This window comes from Panthera leo, chromosome F2, assembly GCF_018350215.1.
Source record: "Panthera leo isolate Ple1 chromosome F2, P.leo_Ple1_pat1.1, whole genome shotgun sequence".
Classification (NCBI taxonomy): Eukaryota; Metazoa; Chordata; class Mammalia; order Carnivora; family Felidae; genus Panthera; species Panthera leo.
The window spans coordinates 38494957-38517049 of record NC_056695.1 but is presented as its reverse complement, the minus strand read 5'-3'; the positions used below and the strand labels follow the sequence as shown (position 1 = coordinate 38517049).

General features: G+C 39.1%; 1 protein-coding gene across 4 annotated transcripts in view; it reads right to left on the bottom strand.

Moving 5' to 3' along the window:
* Positions 1-22093, bottom strand: part of SLC26A7 (solute carrier family 26 member 7) — a 123405-nt gene that overhangs the window by 64893 nt on the left and 36419 nt on the right. For all 4 annotated transcript variants that reach the window (XR_006198176.1, XM_042923523.1, XM_042923524.1 and 1 more), the window contains one exon: positions 11036-11200. Coding sequence is in view for 3 of the 4 variants with exons in the window: in XM_042923523.1 (XP_042779457.1) it covers positions 11036-11200 (165 nt within the window). In the remaining variant the exon portion in view is untranslated. The remainder of the gene's footprint in view (positions 1-11035; positions 11201-22093) is intronic.

Sequence of the window (22093 nt, the reverse complement as noted above, 5' to 3'; positions counted from 1 at the left end):
CCTATATAAGAAAGGGGAGAAATTTACTAAACTCCAAGCCATACCAAATTTGCTGTAATGTGTGTTTTGAGAACATGTGTTTGCAGTAATAAAAATGACCACCCCAGAATGAAAGGAATGACAAAACAAAACAAAAACAAAACAAAACAAAACAAAACAAAACAACAAGAACAACAAAAACCAGGGTTTTTATTGTCTGTCTGAGTTAAACTACAACTTGTAGAACAAAGCACATCCCACAAGATGCTCCAGAAGAACATGGGGGCGGGCAAAGTTTTGCTAGAACCAGCATGAAGAACACAACAGAAAAGCAGGCTGATGAGGAGCGTCATCTAATGACTGTCATGTGGACCCACACAAAGAAGTCACAGCTAAAGTCAGCTTGTAGGCAACGAGTAGCATATGGGGACAGAGATAGGAATAGGGATAGGGATACACATATACACACACATACTTACACATATTTACATATGTTCATTTAATGCAAGTCTAGGCATCCTAAGTACACATTAAAATTTCTCATTTCTCATATAAATCCAGTCATCTTAGAATGCTATCACACACTAAGCTTCAGTAGATAAAAATTCCTATTGAAGATCAACTTCATTTCTCAGACCTCTGAGGATCAAAGACAGTTTATATGTGTACAGATAAATAAATAAGCTATTTTATCACAGCTGACCAAACTGTTTAATAAAATAGGAGTTTAACTCATTTTGAAACTATAATACTAGTTCTCTAAATGGACCATTTACTATAACTTGACATAAAATGAAAAATATCCTTTTGGGATGAGCACTGCGTGTTGTATGGAAACCAATTTGACAATAAATTTCATATATTGAATAAAAATGAAAAATATCCATATGTATAAACAAATACATTTTGAGGTATTTTAAAGAATAAAAATAGACTATTCATAATACACCTATTGTTTCTTATGTTCTTTACTGAAGCACTCACTAAACATTTGCGCACACACTCAAATTTATTTATATAATGTGTTTTTATCTGATCTGATCATTCTTAAGGTTTTATTGATGGATTCTCAACTTCTAGAATAGTGTCTGGCTGAGAGACACTAAACAAATATCGTTGAATGAATAAATACTTTGGCCTAATGTAGTAAAAATAATCATAAATCCGTAAAGAGGAGATTTTACTCTGAATAAGCAGAATGACGAAGAGAGGCAGGACCCAGAATCTTCTTTCCTCACCATCAATACCTGATCTACATCATATTAAGGGTATTTGTAGTTATCATTTATTTATTCTGTCAACATGTTTGTGTACAAGGCCTGGGTCTAAATGTTAAAGCTACCGTTGCAGTAAATTTCAAGTAATTGATTTTTTATATCTGCTATCTGATCCCGATAATCAGATTTTTAATAACTCCACTTTTATAAGAATGAAGCAAAATCTAAAGCTAAAAAAAAATTCATATTCAGGATTTAGTTAAGGGGGTCATACCCTTTCAACAGTTTCACATTTATACAACTGTTACTGAAGTTCTGAACAAGGCCCTGTAAAGAAATACTTATAAATGAAGAAAAATCTAAATTATATCCATTTTGTTAAACTTAATAAGGCAAAGAGAAAGATCTTAACTTTTTAGAAATACTAATAGTATTCAAAACTAAATGGACTTTTGGGATGCCTGGGTGTCTCCGTTGGTTAAGCATCTGACTCTTGATTCTGGCTCAGGTCATGTTCTCATGCTTCGTGAGTTTGAGCTCTCATTGGGCTACAGGCTGACAGTATGGAGCCTGCTTAGGATTCACTCTCTCCAGCTCTCTCTGTCCCTCCCCTGCTTGCACTCGCGCTGTCTCTGTCTCTGTCTCTCTCTCTCTCTCTCAAAATAAATAAATGAACATTTTTTTAAAAAATTAAGAAAACACAAACTAAATGGACTTTCTGTCCAATACTCAATTAACCAGAAAATTCTATCAACCAATTAACAGAAAACTCAGTCAACCAAAATATCCTTTCTGCCAGCATTCTGGTTGCTTTAGGTTTTGCAGTAATGAAATCTCCATGACAGAAAAAAAGGATTTTAATGTTTTAAGTATATAATGCTTCATCGACAACTCTTCAGTAGCAGCAATGAGTATATTTCTGAACTATCTACAAAGGGACCACACGGAATATGCTAATATATATTTCTATGCCAAAAAGAATATATAAACCCTTTAGTACTATTATTTGTTGTTCCTGTGCTATTTTTGTGTTAGGAATCTGTCACAAATCACTTTGTTTCACTACAGAAACAACAGAGTGATAGTACAATCAGCAAACCTTAATAAATCTGTCAGTATGCTACTGTATAATAGGTAGAAAGTACTAATCTGTAATCCACGGGTCTTGATTCCCCGTATATGACTTTGAGTCTATCATTAAGCACAAAACCAAGAATCCGTCTAGAAAAAAATAGTAACATTCATAAATGCTTGCTACCATGTGTTCAGCCTGTGGTCTGAAAACACACGTGGCATCATCTGTGCACAGACATGTATTTAAAATCCATCAAGCGCACTTATAAGAGACAGAAGAGAAGAATACACGAACATAGAGTGGAAGGCTTTGTGGTAACAGAGGCACAGTGTGGTGTGATGCATCCAGGAGCCAAGGAATGTGCAGACCCACCAGAAGCTGGAAGACAAGGAAGGTTTCCCCCTAGAACCTCCAGAGAGAGCGTGGCCAGGCTAATGTCTTGATTTTGGACTTCTGGACTCCAGGAATGTGAGAATAGATTTCTGTGGTTAAGCCACCAGGTTCCTGGCAAACTGCAATAGTTTTCACAGGACACTAACATAGTTATCAAGTCAAACGCTTCTCATTGCTGAGACAACTCAAAGAGGGTGTCAGGGACTCAGCTGTGCTCCCCTAAAATTCATAAGCTGAGGCCCTAACCTCCAGTACCTCATAACGTGACTATACATGGAAAGAGGGCCTTTAAAGAGGTAATTACATGAAAATGAGGCCATTAGCATGGGCCCTAGTCCAATCTGACCGGTGTCCTTATAAAAGGAGGAGATGAGGACATACAGAGACACCAGCGATATGCACGCACAGAGGGAAGACCAGGTGAAGAAGCAAGAGGGTGGCCATCCGCAAGCCAAGGAGAGAGGCCCCAGAGGAAACCACCTGTCCTGGCATCTTGATGATTGATGTCCAGCCTCCAGAGCTGTGAGAAAATCCACGTTTGTTGTTTGATTCATCTAACTGTGGCGGCTTGTTACAGGTGCCCTGGCAGACTGCCACAGAGGTATGGGTGACTCAGATCTTTTCCCTTTGGAATTTCATATATACCCTAGTTAATCACCCTCTCTTCCAGTTAACTAAGATAGAAGTATTTTTAAGACAGAAAGTGAAACTAAACAGAAAGCTTTAGTAACAATCACTACATAATTAATACCATTAAGAGAGACAGCCAGCTGATGTAAGCATCTCTCCCAGATAACAAGGCATGGCGGATAGCTGTGGTAAGGATCTTAACAAAAGTGCCTAACAAAGGCAGTATTTAGAAGACACTTGTCAGAGCCCCAAAGGCCTCAATAATCAAGCAGCTGAACAGACTCAGTCTGTAGATGTGGAAATCTAGGCTGTAAAGATTCATGACTTACTAGGTGACTTGGCTTGCAAGTGACAGAGTCGGGGCTGCGATGCAGATGCCCCAAAGCCTAGACCAGCCCATTTACCAGTTTACCACTGACTCACTCACTACTCCTCTCTTCCAGTCCAGCATACAATTTTTCCAAACTTTCCTGGTGCTTCCTGTTTTCCTTGGAATGGCAACACCACCCCTTTGAAGGGGAGACCACCATGGCACATGCAGTCTTTGATTTTGGTTGTTAGTGGTGGGATGTCGAGGTACCTGGCCGCAACTCAGGCAAACCAACCCTTCTCACTCCTGGCCCTGCATCTTTGACATCAGTAGCAGAATCATGGCAAGGCAAGCGAGAAAGCCTTCCAACTTGATTCTAAAAGCTGCGAGTACAGGGACCATGACTGTTTTTTCTTAACATATGCATATCTGGTGAAAGTCTCCTTGCATCTATACAGTGCATTCACCTTAACTCCTTCTTACCACCCTAAATGGAGAGGAATTTTCACATTTTTGTTATCACAAGCGATGTGGGGAGGGAAACTTGTGGGAGAAAGAATGGGAGAGACTGTTTCAATATCATCACTTTCTAGAAGAGTGGGAGAATTAACATTTCTAGGCACGAGGCTAGCCATCTTATGTGCAAAGACTCATTTAATTTCCCAATTAATAAAAGGTGAGTCTTATCATTTCTCCTTCACTTGTCACGTTACCCACATTCAATTACACAACCTGGCTTCCTTCATTAACATTATCTGAGATGATTCTGTTCACCAGTCTGCCTATTCCTGCCCTACTTCCTGCCCTTTCAGTATTTCAATAAAACTCCATGGGAACAGGAATATTATTTTTCAAAGGCATCCTCAATGCCTATGAGGCAGTTAGTTAATATTTACTAAGGAAATCAATTCTAGTGGTTCTTGACTCAAGGATGCACACTAATCTCTTCCCGTCCACGTGTAGTTTGGAAAATCTCCCCAGATTAGTCTGTTGAACATTTTTGATTTTGAAGCCTCACACTTAGTCCAACTCTCCCATCTGGCAGGTGATGAGACTGAAGTCTGCTCTCAGCCCTGGCTTTTTTTTTTTTTTTTTTCTGACTTTTGTTCTTAAAGTCAGCTTTCACCTCCTTGGGACCTTTAAACATGACCTACAATTGCCCAGACATGCCCTCTCCCTGCTCCAACTCACTTTCAACTTTATTATGTTTGAATCCCACCTCTAAGCAGATATAGATTTTGCTTAGGGATCCCTAAAGCCATCTCCAATCCCTCCAAAATTGATGCTGGTACTCGTTCTCCCTGTTCTTAAGAATTTGATGTCTCCTATAAACTTTGCCTGCATATCATTATATCATTAAACATTCTGAGATAAGCATTGTTAAATCAAATGCCTCAAATCCCTCTACATCCTAAAGTAGCACAAACAGAAAAACAACAGAAATATGAAGCTGAAAATTTAACCCTAGGCTGTATTTTCATGAGGACAAACAAGACCTCAAAAGGAAGAAAGAAAACACAACACTCTATTATTTTTTACATAATTATATGCAGACTTCTCATCAATAAGTGCTTCTCACACTGGGCATAAATCCATTCAGTATTGCTTTAAGGGATAAATGAAGTCTGCAACCAAAACGTGAACTAGGGGAAGTATGGTGTGTTAGACACGAGAGACAACATTGGGTACATGAAACTCACAACATGCACAACCAAGCTTGCCACAGCCCAGGTGGCATCCAGCCATCGCTTGTTTAGAACACTATGTTTAAGTTGCATTACTTGAGCATGGATTTTGGAGCGCTGCATTTTTTAGTAAATTGTGGGGGATAGAGAGGGCTTAACCCAAGATGGTCGCGTGGCAAAAATAGTTGCCCTCTGCTTGAGAATTGTAAAGCAACCTTTGTTGCAAATACCCATATAATTGTTCCGTACCCAAGTTAAACCTGCCACATTTTCTATCCCCTGCATCGCTGACTGAATCAACCTGCAGATGAACATTCATTTTCTTTCCCTTCAATTTATTCTGTCCATTTTTCAGAGTATGTTGAACATCCCTGCAATTCACAATAGACATGTCACAATAACTGCAGAGAAAACAGGCTTTCATAAACCACCAAAGTGTGTTCTTGATTCAGAATTCCCAGAGGGCTTAGGTCTTCAAAGTAGATTTATTCTCCACATATAAACCTCATTTGTACATATTTAATTGTGATCTCATTCTCTATTTAAAAAAAAAAAGTTTCATTGGCTCCGATTTCCTTCTGACGTTTCTATCCCATTTCATTAACATTCTTGGTTCCTGCTTTGCAGCCTTCAGGGATGTTCACACTAGAAAAGTGCTTCGCTTGTACTTCAGGGATGGGGGCAGGAATGAAACTGCTTTTCAGTTTTGAAACTCCTCATATTTAAGGAAGGAAATAAAAACTTCCAAAAAGGGTAGTTGAATATATTGCCAAGCTTGACTTGTGCTCTCTGGTTTAATGTGCAGAACTGTACATAATTATTTAGAACAGTACTCATATAAAGCCATGCCAGTGAAACTAACTTTGCCAAATTTATCATATGTTGCTACAGGCCGAGACACTGGCGCCATCTCAAAGAAATCCACATGTGCTAATATGAACTAGGAATTTTTGTAATTTTTATTGTGCCTTTTGGGGAAACATCCTTTCTAATAAAAGGATACATAATCATTTCTCAGTTAAAAAAATTTATTCTAGAGAAGAATTAAACTTTCCCTCTTATCTGTTTGGGGAACGAACTATCAGTCAAATATTTGAATCTTAAGAACAACAGGAATGAAACAATGTAACTGGTGAGCCAGAGTCGCAAGACAGAATTGACCTTTGTAATCTTATTGCTTCTGCTTAGTTTTAAATATATTCCAGCAGTGTTTGTAACTTATTAAGTGAGTTTATAACCGTTGGGGATGGTGAGCTGAATAGATGGAAATATTTTTCAATGAAAATAAACTAAAAAACAGAATTTCTTCAATTCTGATGACTAACCCTTATTAAGAGCAGATACAGTTTTTTTTAAAGTTTTATAAATTTCGAAGTCATATTTCTAAGTTGCAAAAAGAGAAGTAAGTTTGTTTTACTATTTAGCTTTGATTATTTGAGTCCTCCCCAGATTATAGGAAAAGTATCTATTACTATTCTATTATTATTAATAGATAACAGTATCTATTACATAAGTAGCACTTTTAAAAAAATCTTAGTTATATCCAATATGCATTACTAGTATAAAGATAATGGCTTCTATTTAATGAACACTTATTATATTCCAGAAATTTCATTTAGGGAATGACTCCCAATAGGTATAATTATCACCAATTTACAGAGCAGGAGCCAAAGATACTTAGTCATTTGGTCAAAGCCAGAGTTCTGATCTGAATCTGGGCTTTTAAAATTCTAAAGTTCTTTCTCCTGTTGCCTCTTTCTAAGGAAAAGAAAAGATAGATCAATTAGTGTCTACTTGATTGTATGGGCCCTAATAAAATCACCAGAGCTAAAAGTTAAATCAGAGAAAAAAACTGGTATTTACCCACTCCTTTAAAGATCATTAAGAAACAGCCATAATTTAAATTCATTAGAAGTATATGAATTTAGAGATAAAACTTGCAGAACAAAGGGAAAAGTAAAGCATTATGTGTGAAGGGATTTAGGAAGGCAAAAAAAAAAAAAAAAAAGATGAATTAGGACTAATTCCATTCACTTATTATTGGAAATATAGGAGCATCATAATAGTGTTCCAGAGGATCCATTTGCATAGAAAGACCCTAGAAATTCCAAGGCACTCAAAAAGCTTTAGTGGGGTTTAACACTTCTGGGAGAGCCCCTCATCTTACGAAGTTGGGTAACAGTTTTCAGGTAGAAGAGAAAAAGTGGTCTAACTATTGAGCTTAGCTAGCATTGGTCACATGTGATCTACAGACACAGAAAACGGAAATGCATCAGGGCAGATCTCCTTCTTAAGACCTGCCAGAGACCTTTCCTATAATCTGACAGGGCAGAAGTGAGCACGGTACCAGCACCTGTATCTGATTCAAATTGTTCTCTAAAAGTGTTCTGCATGGGGCGCCTGGGTCTGTTGGTTAAGGGTCTGACTTTGGCTCGGGTCACGATCTCAGGGTTGATAAATTCGAGTCCCACACGGGGCTCTGCACTCTTAGTGCAGAGCCGGCTTGGGATTCTCTGTCTCTGTCTCTCTCTCTCTCTCTCTGTCTCTCTCTCTCTGCCCCCTCCTCCACTTGCACTCTCTCTCTCTCTCAAAATAAATAAACTTACAAAAATAAAAATAAAAATGTTCTGCTGAGGCAAGAACATCAACCAGCCCAGAGCAACCAAAGGGATGGAGATTTTGCACAGAATCAGGCATCGCCCAGGTAAAAGACACTGAGAAGCCAAACTTACAGTGACCTCAGAACAGGATAAGGGCAGAAGGCTGTGTTTTCTCTCAAAGCTGATATTAAGGATCGCTACTACCAGAATTAACATTTTGATTGGCCAAACTTGCGTTCTTTTAAGAAAGATGAGGGTTCTAGCTGAGAAAATTAGCAGTGATAACTGGCTCCTTGTGCAAGAACCTCAAATAGTCTAGATATTAATTTATGTCCCAAATGATACCTTTATCTCCCATCAGCCTGAGGCTTTCAAAAAGGATATAACAGTTGCAAAAGCTCAGAGGTCGGAAGCACAGTCGGAGTGAAAAATCCCCCAACTGTGTTAATCGCTCTCCTCTGGGTTCTCTGACCAAGTGACCAAGGCCTCCATTTTGTCCTCTGTTCTATCGTTCTGCGCTGAGCGCAGCTCTGCTCCTTCACATCCCACCCACATGATGCAGGGGCGAGTTCAGAGGACACATTATCATCATCAGATTCTTCAGCCTAACTACACCAAAGCTCACTTTGCAGATGTCCCAGTATAACCTACACATGATGCACAACTTATTTCTTGATCTAAAGCTCAGACTGCCACGATTTTTGACGTTAAAATGTCCCTATTCATTTCGAAACACCGGCGAAGAATCCAGGCACCGTTCCAACCTAGGAGCCTAAACGCTGGAGGACTCTGTGACATTGAAAAGCAAGAGCAACTTTCTTCATTTTCCCTCAACACACAGCACAGCAACTTCCACCAACGGAATAATGTGAACTTAAAGTCAGACACCTGCAACAATTTTTAGATCTGATTCTCTTTCATTGTGAGAACTTAACCCCGCCCCAAAAAGCCACATGGTATTTCACCCACAAAGTAAAGACCAACTCGCTTACAGTTTTCCTCACAAGAAAACAGGATGGGAAAAAAAATCATACGCAAAACCCTTTAAGGTAGCATTTTAGGCACACTGCCGTGAGAAAAGCAAGCTGAAAGGCTAAATGTCATTCCCATATCCGGCTACCCTGCTTCCGTGAACAGAACCAGGAAAAGGAAGGATGATTATTTGTGTAGGTGAATAGCGACTGAAGAGGCTAATTTGTAACCCGCTCACATTTCCTTTCACCTCACGTGCACAGAGGAGCACCCCATTCAAGGAGGTCAAGACAGAATCTAGTGCTGATGCGGTTCTGTTGGGTAGACCTGGCGTCACCAACTCTTTACTCCACCGGTCACCTGACAGCTTACAGCTACTTTGGTCTGCTCTTGTTTGTACTGGAGCATGGAATTATGTTGCCTCCAGGCTCTGTTCCAGTGTTCTTGTTTCAGTTTTAAGCTTTCTTATAATGAATGAATCACTGAGCAGGATATTACCTACATAACAAAAATTCGGGACCAGCGCCCAGCTCCGTCTTGCCAATTGTTATTGTTTATTGACCACTTTACCAGTTAATCAGAAAAACACACATTTAAGTAGATAAATACTCCTACTTTTCACAGACCAAAATGGCGAATTTTAAAAACAGTAACAATCAGAGTTGATGATGATAGAATGAGAGTGCAATATTCATTAGCACAACTTTTTAGATTGAAATTTGGCAAAAAAAAGAAAAAAAACAAATTACACCCTTTTGATCCGGTAATTCCATCACTGGGAATTTATCCTAATGAAATAATTGGTGATACAGATCATAACACACAAATAACAAAGATCCTCATAAGGCTGTGTATAATACTGTGTATAAGAGTGAAACACTACAAACCACCTCAACATCAGGGATTCGATAAAGAAATTACTGTACTTCCGTATGTTAACATTTAGCCTTTAAGATCAAGAAAATTGAGGGTAGGAATACCCTCATTATAAAACATTAATGTTATTTAGCATACAGTATTACACTGTGGGAGCTCCAAATATGCCACCCCAAAATAAGCCTCTTTGACATAAGGATTATTTTCAGCTTATTATCTGGAGAAACAGCAGATGCAAGGAAGCTCTGAAGAGTACAAATTACCCTTTTGTAAGAGAAATTTACATTTATAAAGGAAATGTCCCTTTGTAAGGTGTCTCTCTCTGGGTACTAAGAAGGAAAGGAGGACTCTAAATCACAAGAGACTCTTATCAATGGAGAAGGTGCAACTTAGCATCTGCACAGCAAACCTTATCCTTGTTTATAGTACTTTTCATGGTCCCCTTCCCATAACCTGCCTCCCCACACTCTCTTCCTGGGTTTTAGGTGAAGACGGTATTTATGCCCAAGTTCTGGCCCCCTCTTTTGAGTTACTCATCTCTGAGTTTCTCCCATGTATGTATGAGATATACATGGTAATAAACTTGTTGGTTTTCTCTTGTTAATCTATTTTTTGTTAGAGGGCCCACAGCTCAGAACCTAGAGAGTAGAAAGAAATGTTTTTTTCTTCCTCTACCACATAAAATTAAGTAAAAGGAAGTTTCGTTGCCCTCAAGTTTATTAACCAGACATTCATTTTCTTCTAAAGCTTCCATAGGATGTGACTTCCTGAGCAGTTATAGATTTTAGGTCAGCTTCAAAATGACACAAAAACAATGGAGTAGTATTAGGATAACATCTTGAAACTGGCCCTAGGTTCCTTTCTCTGTTCAAATGACTTTTAATAACTGTCTGCTATTGGGGCTTCAGCCACCGATTCTTGACCAGGCCTGTGATTTGAGCCAAACCAGAGTTCACAACACTGAATGAATGTGGTCGAGCGTACTGTAGTTAAACTGGGCCACAACCCCAGTAGATGGCTGCCATGAGAAGTTGGCAACATATCTGACTCTCAAAAAAATTCCAGTTATTTTTTCCGAATCATGACCCCAAATTATACCATACTCAACTGTTGTACAGAATTTCTTCCAAAATCAGTAGAATTTGTTCAACTAGTTTTGTATCCTAAATCACACTTCACGTATCCTAAAAGACTGTATTTAAACCCAAGGTCCTTCAACACAGTATTAGAGTTAACCAGATTCTACTTTGTGAAACACACTCCCAAAACACACGAACAAAGACATATGGGAAACTCACGTAAAAGAATCCAAGTGGTCCAGAGATATATGGCATTTTCATTCCCAAGAGATACTTGACTTGTGAAGTCACGACGTGGGTGGCAGCTCCAGTTGTCATGGCACTGATCACAGGCTCCGTAAGCAGGAATGTGGCACTGCCCAGCTGTAGCACAAACATGGCCACCTAAGAGGACAAAGGAAAATGACATTTCCCCAGGTTCCTAGAGGAATTACTACCTGACACGTTTTCATTTTCATTTCACACAGACATAGAGAACTGATGTGAAGTGGATTTCTTAAATTGTATATATCCAGTATGTTGAGTTTTCTTGAGAACATAACTAGGTTCCAAGGCTTTCCAAATGTTATTGGGTACAGTGTAATTGCTTCGGTTAAAGTGAACACGTTTTGTTCCCCTGAATATTGACTTTTCCTTTTTTCTCTATTCCTCATCATATAAGTCATAAAAAAGGGAAATATACTCGAATCGGTTCATATATGGGGCTCTGCGGAGAAAAATTAAATTTGCATTTATCATACTTTAAAAAAAATTTCAGAATTTAAAAGAAATTTCAGAATTTCACTACCCCACACCCAGTAGGTTTAAAATCTCAAAAGCAATGAAGAAAAAAAAAGTCATTTCCTGAGTTTCTCCCCAGTCCTGAGAAACGGAAACACTTTTTTGACTAGAAACTCTCTCAAGTAGTTCTAAATGGCCACTAATAAGAAGAAGATATCAGGACTTATTTATAGGCGGAGAAGAACAAAAGATAGGGCTAGGTTAAAGGGATATGAATTCAGAAACCCAAGAATAGGCAGAAAAGTCATTTTCCTTAAAAATTTCCTTGCTACTCCTACCGCTGTGCTTCATGACCAAACAAAATTATCAACTTTGAGTAGAAGCTGTGCATTGAGTTCTGCTGGGCAAAAGACGACCAAAGGAACCAAAATTCTCCTATTAACATAGCAATGGTTAGTGTTCTTCCTCTGCCAGTGAGAGAGCTTTTAGAAGGTGGCCCATCCTTTGACTGAATACTACTGTGTAAACTCAGTCATAGAAACTATAAAACAGGGATGCTTGGGTGGCTCTATCAATTAAGCAACCGACTTCGGCTCAGGTCATGATCTTGCAGTTCGTAAGCTGGAGCCCGCAATGGGCTCTGGGCTGACAGCTTGGAGCCTCAAGCCTGCTTCCTGCTTCAGATTCTGTCTTTCCTTCTCTCTCTCTGCTCCTCCCCCCCCCCCCCCGCCCCCCCCACTCACACTCTGTCTCTCTCTCTCTCAAAATAAATAAACATTAAAAAAGTTTTTAAACTACAAAACATAAAATTCAGTGTTTTGAAAGTAACATTAAATTATATTCATGAGTATCCACACTGGAAAAGGGACACAAAGCGGGTCATGTTGATATATCCTCTCAGTGTGTTAATTACCATATTTAGGTCATGTCTTAAAATTCTTTTTGGAAAATCAGATTAGTTATTAAAGAAATCAGAGGACAGAACAGCAATGAGATCTCCTTCTGTGAAGAGGTGACAGTGATGAAAAAGAGAAGTATAAAGTGCTATCTGTTAACACTAGAGCGTAAATTGCAAAATATATCATTTCTATCATATTGCAATGTCCTTTGACCAAAAGCGATAATGCTCTGAACTTGCATCAGAGTAGAGTTTTCTGGGCTCAAATCTGAAAACTGAAGTTCTGATCCTGGCTTCACTATGTCCTAGCTCTGTGACTGTAGAAAACCTGCTGAAATTTTCTGAGCCTCATCATCATCTATAAGCCATTAGACTGAAGTCTATGCTATCTATCTTGTAGAATCATTATAAAGTGAATGTGAAATAATATAAGGACTTCAAAACTTGCAAAACATGCAAAATATGTAAGGCACAGGAACATCATGAGATGTCATGGATATTTACTCATCATAAGAAACCAGCCACAGTTTTGAACACGTAGAAGGGGCCTCACCACATTTCCCAACTCAGGAAAACTTGAAAGAATTTATAGGTGCAGAAAGAAATGTATTTGAATTGTTTGCAGTTTAGCAGCCCCATTTATTCAATATAGAATAAAAAATAATCTGGATTGCCAACATAGAAATCAGGCATTCTGTTTCTGCCAACAGAGGAAGCCCGAGCAGCAACTCAGCTAGTAACATTTTTTTTTTAAGAAACTGTGTGTGTGTTTGTCAAAGTAGAAATGTCCTGAGGGAAATATGCAATCAATGGTATAGGTACAAATGGAACACACTGATCTTCTTGGCAACTCTTGATTCATAGTCTGTTGATTTTCATCCTGAAAACACAATCAGTTAAGAAAAACATTGAACCAATTTTTCCCAAGCATCTATCTACTAGTAAGTAAATTCCAACTTATGACATTAACTCTTACAGGCCCTAAGGACAAAATTAGCATATTATTGGGGTAAGATGAACACCAGAGAGTTGGATTTTCAATTCATCTGAATGCAGCAGACAAGCAATCCAAATCTTTGAAATTGTGAAACCTGTTTGCATATGTGGAATTTTATGCATACATGGAATGCTGGAAAGTTCTTATCTGTATGCCAGGAAATCTTACCTTATTTTGAGAAGCAAACTCTTTTGGGAAGCCTTGTATGAACCATCATCATTTTACCTTCTGTTTAATATTTGTTTCCTAAATTCTATCATCTTTTTAGAGGAGTTAATGATTTTTCGTGCCTGAGAAACAAAGGTCACTTAACCTGAAGTCATTCATCAACCACTTCTGGCTAACCACTGTCTACTCGTAGCAGCTTCTTAGTTATTTCCATGACCTTAATGTTACAAATGGAAGGGCCCAGGAAAGTACAAGACATGAAGAGTTCAGCCACTCCACATATTGAAAATACATACACATACCTTGCAACAGAGAGCAGGAAAGATGGAGTACCCTCCTCTAAACTTAGCTAAAGACTCAAAGTGTTTTTGTAATATTCTACTTGTACACATTTTTATGCTTAAAAGAAAATCTTCCCGGCAAGGGATAAATCCCTAAAATGGAGAATTCTCAACTCTGAAAGGTCAACAAGCCCCTGAAGAGCTCATTTCTGACACAAACCACTGGGTATGTGAAGGATGATTGCAAACATGTGAGATTTAGCTGAAGAGAAATAACTCTCTTCTGGATGACAATATTCTCCAGAACCCAAGACAATGGCGGATATTTTAAGAAGGATAAAGAGGGAGAGGATGAGGAAGAAGGGAAAGAGAAGAATAAGAAAGAGAAGAATGAGAAATTTAAGAACTCCTCTTTCCCCACTACTCACATTTTAACAGTTCATCCACATCAAAATTAAGGCTCTAGGATATAGAGGCTGACGTACACAGCTTGCATGTAGCAAATATCCATGCAACGCAGGTTTTGTTAGAAGCACCCACAGACGGATGTGGCTTCCAAGATTATCTTAGAACTTAAATATGTGAGATGAGGATCCTTCTAGACTATTTTGCTTGTAGGCCCAGTATTTAGATTCTACACCAATGTTAAGGACTTTTTTTTTTTTTTAAGTTAATGACTTAATAAACCACCACTTCAGCTCCTTTTACAATAATATAGATGACAATAACTCTAATCTGGCTAGCCAACTCCCAAACTTTGGCCATGCAATGTTTTATGAGAAAATAAATGTTATACAATCAATATATTTCAGCTGTTTGCAGTAATTCTGATGATCTGGGCTAATGCTGAAAACCTGTGACACACATTATCAAGGTTCACTAGCGTGACACTATTGGGTAACGTTTCTATAAACACCATGTGTTCTATATAAATTGAATGTATCTCAGATTTCAGGCCATTTTTTGCAAGTGGCCTTCAAATAGTGAAAAAGGAAAAGAAGTATATAGTAATCAACTATCCTACCCAAGAGAATACAGCGTGCATTTCAGGGTTTTTTGTTTTTTTTTTCAGTTTGTCTGCAATCTGGTTTTTACATTACACCAAATCATTTATTTGTCCATTCAATAAATATTTCCTGAATACCTATAAGGGGCTAGGCACGCATTGTTGCAGAATACAGACATAAAGATACAGTTAATATTAAAAAAAAAAAAACCATAAAAAGAGGTGAAATGAAGATATTGGGAGGGGGCACTTTTTTAATGTTTTTATTATTATTATTATTATTATTATTATTTATTAAGAGACAGAGAGAGACAAAGCATGAGCATGGAAGAGGCAGAGACAGAATCTGAAGCAGGCTCCAAGCTCTGAGCTGTCAGCACAGATCCCAACGCGGGGCTCAAACTCACAGAGCACGAGATCATGACCTGAGCTGAAGTTGGACACTTAACTGACTCAGCCACCCAGGCGCCCCGGAAGGGGGTACTTTTAACTACACCAATGTTAAAAGTTGGCGTAGGTGTTACTGTAGTGTAGCTGTACTAGGAAGGTAAAGTCAGAGAAGCTCTTTGGGTGGGAGCTAAAATGCTAGGAGCTGTATTCTTCACTGAGCAGAGTATGCTGGTTTGGGGAAGAGAGCTAAAGTGCTCATGACGATAGGAAAACAATTGAGTGCTGCATGGGGGTATGGGGGAAAAAAAAAAAAAGTCTGTGTGGCCAGAAAACCCAAGAGCAAAAAATGTCAAATGGATACCTAATGAAGTTGCATGCTGCGGAATTGAAAATATAAAACCCTACTCCATACTTTTCGGTGCTAAAAGGGAATGAGCTATCAAGCCATGCAAAGACATGGATGAATCTTAAGTGATATTGTTAAGTGAATGAAGACAGTCTGAAAAAGCTATATGCTGAATGATTCCATTTCTGTGATATTCTGGAAAAGGCAAGACTATAGAGACAGTAAGCAGATCAGTAGTTGCCAATGGCTTGGGAGTGGGAGAATGTGTAATAAGTAAAACACAGTGAATTTGCTAGTCTGGTGAAACTCTTCTATATGATACTGTCATGGTGGATACATAACATAAGCATTTGTCAAAACCCATAGATCTTTACAACACAAGAGTGAGCCTTAGTGTATGACAATTAAAAAAAAAAATCATTTGGAGCTCAGGAGATCCCAGACTAAAATATGACAAAGAATCTGAAAACCACTGATGTGTTTACTATCTCTATAAACTCTGCCTTTTCCAGAGTGTCATTTAAATGGCATCATATAATATATAGACTTTTCAGACTAAATGGGTGAAATAACCTCACTGAAAGGGGTGGCAAAAAAAAACATTGCTCATGTTTAGGGCACCTGGGTGGCTCAGTCGATTAAGCATCTGACTCTTGGTTTCAGTTCAGGTCATGATCTCATGGTTCGTGAGTCCAACCCCCACATCAGGCTCCACTCTGACGTTGCAGAGCTGGCTTGGGATTCTCTCCCTCCCTCTCTCTGCCCCTCCCCTGCTTTCTCTCTCTGTCTTGCTCTCAAAATAAATAAACTTAAAAAATTAAAAAAATGTATGTTCACCCTATATTAATGCAACACGTTTCTTAGCAATTAATGGCAGTTTTTCATGTGTTCTATTAGTGTGTGCTTCCTTGATGAGTTGCACTTCCAGAATCAATTCATAATGGAAACTGAGAATCTCAATCCATTCAAGTTAGTTAGCATGTCTTCATTAGTTCTCAAACAAAAGGGGCACCCGCGTGGCTCAGCCGGTTAAGTATACGACTCTTGACCTCAGCTCAGGTCATGATCTCAAGGTTCTTGAGTCCAAGTCCCATGTCGGGCTCTGCACTGTCAGTGCAGAGCCTGCTTGGGATCCTGTCTCTCTTTCTCTCTGCCCCTTCCCCACCTACACTCTCCCTCTCTCAAAGTAAATAAATAAACTTAATTATTTTTTTAAATGCTCATGTGAAGAACTCTGGAAATGAGTAAAGTCTGTAAAACCAACGATGAAAAAGAGACACTATATTCCAGCTGATAAAGTTATTTTCCATGGGGATAGGAGTTAACAATCCTGAAACCACTATCCATATATACTGAAATTTAAAAATGAAGTAGATGGATGGTGAATGGTGGGAGCCAAGTTTCCCACTGTTGGAGAAGCCCAGCAAAGGGCATTAGGCTAGGATGATCAATATGGTAAGGGATTACAGTTGGTATCTAGGAACTCATGTCTAAAGACAGATATAGATGATCAGCCTTTGATTTTTTAAATTTAGCAGACCATGAAAAGCATTTTCTCATTGTATTACTTTCAAAAGCCAACAAACCTGAAAAATGCACACTGCAGTTCTGAAATATAAACTCAGTGTGGTAGGCAAAATGCTTTCCCCAATTCCCACCCCTCATTATTAAAAAAAACACTAATTTATGAAGGAACTTTTGCAGATGACATTAATGGCCTTTACAACAGGGAGAGTATCTTGGGGGGAAAAGGTTTAAAAAGATACAGATAGATACGGATAGATAGATAGATAGATAGATAGATAGATAATGTCCATATACATGGGTTAATATATACACATACATGTCCTTAGTCATCCAAGAGGGCTAGAAGCAATAACACCTTGTTCGCAATGAGCACACGCAGCATCCAGATATTGACCTTGGATACCATTCTCCAATAAAAGGAACGAGGGTTCCCTGGAGAAATGGGTGATTCTAAGCAATCACCCATAGGCCTGGGGCAAAGAAATATACATATGATTCTGTATCATTTTGTAGTGCAAGAAAGCAAATGCTCCAAAAACAAAGAACCAAATACACGGGGGTATGTCAAGGATGGACACAGGAGCCAAGTGAAGTATCTCCCAATGCCCAAAGCTAGAACAATTTGAGGAACAACATAAATAAAGTAGCATTGGATTATAACCCAAAGAATAAAATAAGTATCTTTGAGTCCATATTGATATAAATACTTGATTACATCTTAAAAATGAGAGAGCTGGGAAATCTCCTGTGTAAGTTAATTATTATTCCAAAGCTTTACCTAGACACTCCTCACTCCTTATCTCAACTCCTCATGTAAGGTAACTCCCACCTCTTAAGTGTGGGCTCTGCCTGTGGACTTCTTTCCAAAGAATACAGTGTGGAAAGTGCCGGGCGGGGGGCAGATAGGGAAGAGAGAAACTTTACATTGGAGGCACATGACAAACACTAGTTGAGGCAGGTGATTAAGGTTAACATCAAGAGTTATAAATTAAATTGACAGTCCATACTCTTCCTACGATGTAATGAGAATGTCGCTCTATCTCCTTGGTCTTCCTCCTAAAAATCCATCACCCCAGTCTAATCATGAGAAGAACATCAGACAAATCTCAACTGGGGGGACATTCTACAGAAAGCTTACCAGAAGTCCTCAAAACCATGAAGATAACCAAAAACAAGAAAAATCTCAGAGATTTTCATAGTTAAGAGGAGCCAAAAGAGAGATAGGACAATTAAATGTGATGTGGTATACTGGATGGGATCCTGGAACATAAAATTAACATTAGGTAAAAATTAAAGAAGGCTGAATAGAACACATGGACTTCAGTTGATAGCAATGCATCAATCTGGTTCAGTAGCTGTGGCTAATATGCCATACTAACGTGAGACGTTACGTTAATAGGGGAAATTTGGGTGGATGGGGCAGGTGGCAACTCTGTATCCCCTCTTTGCAACTTTACTGAAATCCAAAATTATTATAAAACAAAAACGTTTTTAAAAAGGGAAAGAAAAGTACCTCTCCACCTCTTCCACAGAATCTTCAGGTAAGACCACATTTCTCCCCAAAGTGTATGCTGCGCATGGCGGGCACCTGAGTTGTGCACACATGAGCAGAAGGGAAAAGAGGGACCCTCAGAGGAGCTTCAGACAGCCGGGCTTCAGAGGTATGACATGTGCATAAATAACCACACCAAGACAAGCGTGCACACACATAAAAGAGAGGAATAGAAAAGGTGCTACAGGGGTGCCTGGGTGGTTCAGTCAGTTAAGCGTGGGACTCTGGATTTCGGTTCAGGTCACAATTCTAGGATTGTGCGATAAAGCCCCACATCGGGTTCCTCGCTGAGTGTGGAGCCTGCTTGAGAGTCTTTCTCTCTCTCTCTCTCTCTCTCACTCTCTCTCTCTCTCTCTTCCCCTCCCCTGCTCCCCAAATTACTTACAAGGGAGAGCACCCTCTATCTCATTCTCAAAAAAAAAAAAAAGCGAGAGAAAGAAAATGTGCCACAGATTTCAGAGGGAGAAGGATATTATTCTGGATAGGGGTAAACTTGTGCCTTGACACATGAGCAGGAATCCAAGTGAGAGAAGTTATTAGACAGCCTTCCAGAAAAAGGGAAGAATATGAGTACAAAGCAGGACAGCACGGGATATGTTCAGAGAATGCAGAGCTGCTAGTTTAGAAGGAGCACAGCTAGCCAACAGGGAGTAATAGAAAATAAAGCAAGACATTTTAAAGTCAGAATATGGAGCACCTTAAAAGTAGTGAAAAGGGAGTTTTGCAGGAGTGAGTGACATCACTCTCGCATACATTTATTAAACACCTAAATTTGCCAAGAGGTGTGCTGCACACTGGCTCAAAAATCAGAGCTAGGCTTTGGTAGGATTAATCTGACAATAAAATGTGGAACAACTGACCATTTAAAATGTTAGTGTAAGAGGAGCAACCAAAGGAAAAAAGACAGAGAACACCTCAACTGGACCCAGAAGGAACAGAGAACAGAAATGAGCCGCGCGTTGGACTACCTAGAGGCAAACTGATCATATGTCCAGGAAATACAGTTTATTGTTCATTTGATTTTTTAGTGTCAAATATAGAAACTCACGGGGCGTAAGAATTATCTTTATTTGGAATTCTGTGGTTGAAAGAAGTATCACAATCTTTTCATTTCTCAGACTTTTCTAGAAAAAAAAAATCCTCTAATGCAAGAGGCAGTGAGAATCAAGAGTGCTAGGGGTGGGCAGTGATTTGACTCTTCTGCCTTCCTTCCTGCCCCAGCTATAGAAAACGACAATGTTGTATAATGGGACAACGGGAGCATGACAGTATTAACAGACACAGGGGCATGGGAAGTGGTTGTATTTTCATTGTTCATTGGGTGGAGGCCGGGGGACAGCTGTGGGAAGAGGTAGGAGACTGCATTGACTATGTCTTCACATTTCAGCTGGACAGATCTGGCAAAATCCATAATCAAATTAGAAAATTATTACACATTTTCTTACTCCTTTTTCATCAAGAACTGCATTACAGTTTAAACAATATAAAAACACATTCCTTATCTTCTGGGCAGGGATAAAGGGAGAAAATGGTAAATTAGAAAAAAATCTCAATTCAATTTTGGCTACTTAACATAGTGATACCATTAACATTTAATTGACCTTTTTCTTATTCAAGTTATTCGACTTACATTTATTAAATACCAGCTGCTGGAATTATAAACAGTCTCTGCTCTAGAGACTCACAGTCTAGAAAGGGAGGTGTAAATATGTGGCACATATTTCCTGGTAGTCTGAGGCATCCTATCACGCAAATCCTGAGCAATGTCTCACCAAAGGAAGTGGGGGGCATCAGTTATAACCATGTACAGAGATATCAGAGAAGGCTTCTCTGAGATGATTACATTTAAGCCGAGCCTTGAAGGACATGCAAGTGATGTGAAAAAGTACCGTGAGGGCCTGGAGAATTGCACGTACACAGTTTTCACAGCCAAGGCCATTGCCCAAGTACTCAACTCATGCCTTCTGTATAGGCTGCTGCTACTATTAAGGAGGTGAAATGTGGAAAAGAACCAACAAAATGCCTGGCCTTAGAAGTTACGGGGTTGGGGCACCTGGGTGACTCAGTTGGTTAAGTGTCTGACTCTTGATTTCAGCTTAGGTAATGACCTCACGGTTCGTCAGCCCCCCCGCCGGGCTCTGCACTGACAGTGTGGAGCCTACTCGAAATTCTCTCTCTCTGCCCTTTGCCTGCTCTCTCTCTCTCTCTCAAAATAAATAAATAAACTTTAAAAAAAAAAGTTACTAGGTTGAGTTCATTGCTTCTGCCTCAGTATGAGTTTAGAAAGCCATGTAGTGGGGCGCCTGGGTGGCTTGGTCGGTTAAGCGTCTGACTTCGGCTCAGGTCATGATCTCACGGTCCGTGAGTTCGAGCCCCGCGTCAGGCTCTGTGCTGACAGCTCAGAGCCTGGAGCCTGTTTCAGATTCTGTGTCTCCCTCTCTCTCTGCTCCTCCCCTGTTCATGCTCTGTCTCTCTCTGTCTCAAAAATAAATAAACATTAAAAAAAAAATTTAGAAAGCCATGTAGTGTAGCAGTTAGGAGACTGTATACTGGAATCCAACTCCTACTTTGCCAGGTCTTAATTATAAGATTCTGAATAAGTCACTTCACCTTTCAGTACCTTCATCTGTATAATGGGAAGAATAATATTACTTATTTCATAAATTGTTGATGGGGACTGAATGTGTGAATAAATGTAGTAAAATGAGAACAGAACTTGGCATATAATAGAATAATAAATATTATTATTGTTTTTAATGTGAAGGATTTTCATTTTTATAAATTTAAGGATTATAATTCTAATTTTACATGTATTACTTCTTAGCTTTGCCAGGTAGAAATACAGCTGGAAAGATTTAGATTAAACAAAGTAATGACTTTTAGTCATAAAATGGCTGTGAGATAGTGTAACATCATCAAAAGAGATTTCAGATTGTCCTCCCCCTGCACTTCAAAAGAGTGAAGTGAATGATTTTTCTGGAAGGAGTACATATGATGTGTTGAATAGGCAGGTTAAACTAGTCTGTATTTTAAACTCTGTCTACACTCACGATCCCCTTATTTAATATACTCCCAAAAAATGTTTAGTACAAAACCAAAAGTAACTGAAAATTTCCTGTTTGGGTCTGCAGTTGGTTTTTTATCATCCTTGAAGACAAGACTGTATTTCCAGAATGCACCAAGTACAATAATACAAGGCTCTGGCACTAAATGCCCCCACCTGTGTCACCCCATGCTTGTGCAACTGTCAAACAAAGGAGCTGTATATCCCCATGTCCTCCAGGGCAGAAATCCTGTTCCATGGTTGCTTCAGAAAAGTAGAGCTTGGGAAAGCTTCCAGAAGTAAATGGGCAGGGGACAATCCCAGACCCCTCTCAGTTCTTGGAAAAGGG